The sequence below is a fragment of the Capsicum annuum genome, chromosome 5 (assembly GCF_002878395.1).
Source record: "Capsicum annuum cultivar UCD-10X-F1 chromosome 5, UCD10Xv1.1, whole genome shotgun sequence".
NCBI classification, from domain to species: Eukaryota; Viridiplantae; Streptophyta; class Magnoliopsida; order Solanales; family Solanaceae; genus Capsicum; species Capsicum annuum.
The window spans coordinates 26,983,244-26,986,156 of NC_061115.1; the positions used below are offsets into that span (position 1 = coordinate 26,983,244).

General features: G+C 32.1%; 1 protein-coding gene across 5 annotated transcripts in view; it reads right to left on the bottom strand.

Moving 5' to 3' along the window:
* Positions 1-2,385, bottom strand: part of LOC107870530 — a 7,248-nt gene extending 4,863 nt beyond the window's left edge. Inside the window, exons 1-2 of one of the 5 annotated variants that reach the window (XR_007055478.1) lie at positions 2,252-2,385; positions 376-468 (exon numbers count right to left, since the gene is read on the bottom strand). Coding sequence is in view for 1 of the 5 variants with exons in the window: in XM_047412636.1 (XP_047268592.1) it covers positions 376-392 (17 nt within the window). In the remaining 4 variants the exon portion in view is untranslated. Of the gene's footprint in view, positions 1-375; positions 469-2,197 lie in introns of all 5 variants that reach the window. The other 4 variants (XR_007055475.1, XR_007055477.1, XR_007055476.1 and 1 more) reach the window with 4 other exon arrangements.
* Between the last annotated feature and the right edge of the window lie 528 nt (positions 2,386-2,913).

Sequence of the window (2,913 nt, forward strand, 5' to 3'; positions counted from 1 at the left end):
AACAAAATCAACAAACTACCAATATAATCTTGTTCAATAACAAAAAAGACTCTTAAGCATACTGATATAGTTGATTTTTTATACACTAAGAATCCAAAAATTAGTAACCCTTTCAGAAGAATTTGGACCACCTAAACAAAACGAAGGGATAATTATCAAATTCTTATGAAACAATAGATAATAATTCGAAAGGGATATGAGAACCTTCCCCAACCCTTGCCTAGCTACTCTGTAATGCCAAGTGAAAAATTTACCTAAATAGGTTACTTTCCTTAAACTAACTTCATATTTATTTTCTTGATTACCTTGACATATGTCATGAACTTCTAAATTTATCAACCACTCTACACAAACTCTTCAAACAAGAAAAAATACCCAATGTAGAAGACCATCTAATCTACCTCTCTAAGGAGTTGAAGTAGAAGCTTCTTGTCTTGGTTCCCTCAAGTATGCCAGTAATGTTTCTGCCTGCCAAAAATAACCAAGCTCTATTAAGATATATCTTTCCATTGAAAGACGACAACAACAACATACCCAATGTAGTACCACAAAGTGGAGTCCGGAGAGGGTAGAGTGTATGCGGACCTTACCTCTACCTCAGAGACACTCTACCTTAGAGGTAGAGAGATTGTTCTCAATAGATCCTTGGCTCAATAAAAAGAGTCTAGAAAAATAAATATGGGAGTGCAAGAAACAACATATAGCAACAGTACAGTACTACGCCAAAACAATATGATGGTTTAAGTACAAGAAATACCATATACCCGATAATAATTTACATCAAAGTACAAGAAACAACAAGAATTATACTACGACTACTAGTATAAAAAGACAACAATCTGAAAACTACAGTTTTCATTTCATAGACAAAAACTGCAAACACAAGACTATGCATCACAAGTACAGAAAGCAACACTGCTACTTGTATTCAAAATCTATATTATCATTACAAGCACCAATTTTCAAAATATGTCAGTACCAATTTCAAGTAAATGCAATATTCATTAAAGGCACATGGAAACTATAAAGGTCCATTTCCAAATTTCTTTTTTATTTTTTTCAACTTTTTCATGTTCATTTATCAAATTTATATTCTATACCCAAAAATGGGAACACTCCATGTGACATGACAATGGGTAAAAGTGAAAATCCTAACATAATTTCACTAATAACGTTTAAAACTTAAATATTCGTTATAAGCTGGTTACATTATTAAAAAAATGATAATTTTTCTTATCCCAAAAGTACAATCAATCAACTATGCATCAATCTAAATTAGTAGGTTTTGGCTGTAAATATTCCTTTGAATCTATTAAAATCCATTCATATCTAAGAAGTATACCTAAATAACACTTACTACCTATAATTTCAAAGGGTAAATGGCGGTTTAATGACATAAAACAACAACATACCCAGTGAAATTCAAATCCTGCAAAGTGGGGTCTAGGAAGATAGAATGTATGCAGACCTTACCTCTACCTTATGGAGGCAGAGAGGTTGTTTACAAAAGAGTTGTAGTGCCTGAACATCTACACACTATCTCTATTTATCATGCCAAAAATGAGTCCTTTCAACACATCCCAAGTACATTGTGAACAGTAAAAAAATGCCTAACAAACTACAACAAAAAAATTCCCACCACTAAAAGAAATGTTTCTGTTGTGAGGAACATTTATACAAAACCAATTGCTTGTCTACTAGCCAAAATCAGTGCAGTGTCTCTTCTTTAATTAGTTGCACTCAACATTAATCATTTCAGCTCAAGAATAGAGGGGGAAGATTTTGCTCATGTGTCTCCGTGTGTTGGGGATATTTTTCTCAATTTATTTTAGTAGCTCTGCTCATCTACGATTCTCAATGATAAATTCTAAGCTTAGATATCACTAAAATTGCAGAAATAAATCCTAGCCCCAAACAGTCAACTATCCCTAGCCCCAAATGCTTCCATGAAACCCTAACCTTAGTCTGTTGCATGCACCCTAGACTCAATCGATAAAGCAAATTATATCAAAAATAACAAGATTCACCTATTGTAAAGTAAAATCATGGATAAACATTCAAAAATAAATTATTTCTCGAAGAAATTGATTAGTTAAAACTAATTAGAGCTTCAATTTAGATAGAGAGTGAACAATAACTTAAAACTGACTCAAAAAATTAAAGAAAATACAAGTTTCAATTCGGATAGAGATTGTACAGTAGAACTAAATACATTCAATGCTTCAATTTTGCAAACCAGTGTAAGCTTAACCTTCAATACATGCAAAAATGCCTTCAATTCGTGCAAAAACGCGTTTAAATCAGGAAAAAAGGCCTTCAAATAAAAAAAAAAATTCTTGAGAGAGAAACAATAGAAAGAGAGTGAGGGACTAAAATGAGTTGAAAACTCTAGAAGCCTCCCTTTTTTACACTTTATGATTAATTAAAAATTAAAATGGGTACTTACGATGAAAATTTTGGTCACTAAACAAAATAGTTTTTTAAAAAAACTGAAGCGTACCGCAATATTCTGTTACTAAATCTATTGCAATGAAATAATTAAAATAGCGATCAATATTTTGTTGCCAGTCCGTTACTACATTTAGGCGCCAATTTTTTCCACAATTATTTAGTGATGGAATGACAATTCCATCACTGATTTGTTGCTAATAGCATACATAAAAATTGAATTACTATGCATGCGACCAAATTGATTGTTCTGTTGCTAATCTATTGCTATATAATGACGAAAATTGGTCTGTCGATATATTTCGTCGCTAAACATAGTTTTTTTCGTAGTGAAATATAGCTAAAAAAATAGTACCTGGTTGGAGTATGCTGCATAATTATAATAATGCTATGAATGGGAGAATATGGATGTTATGGGATGATAATGTGTACAAGGTTGATCAACTTGCACAAGGCTCTCAGTAT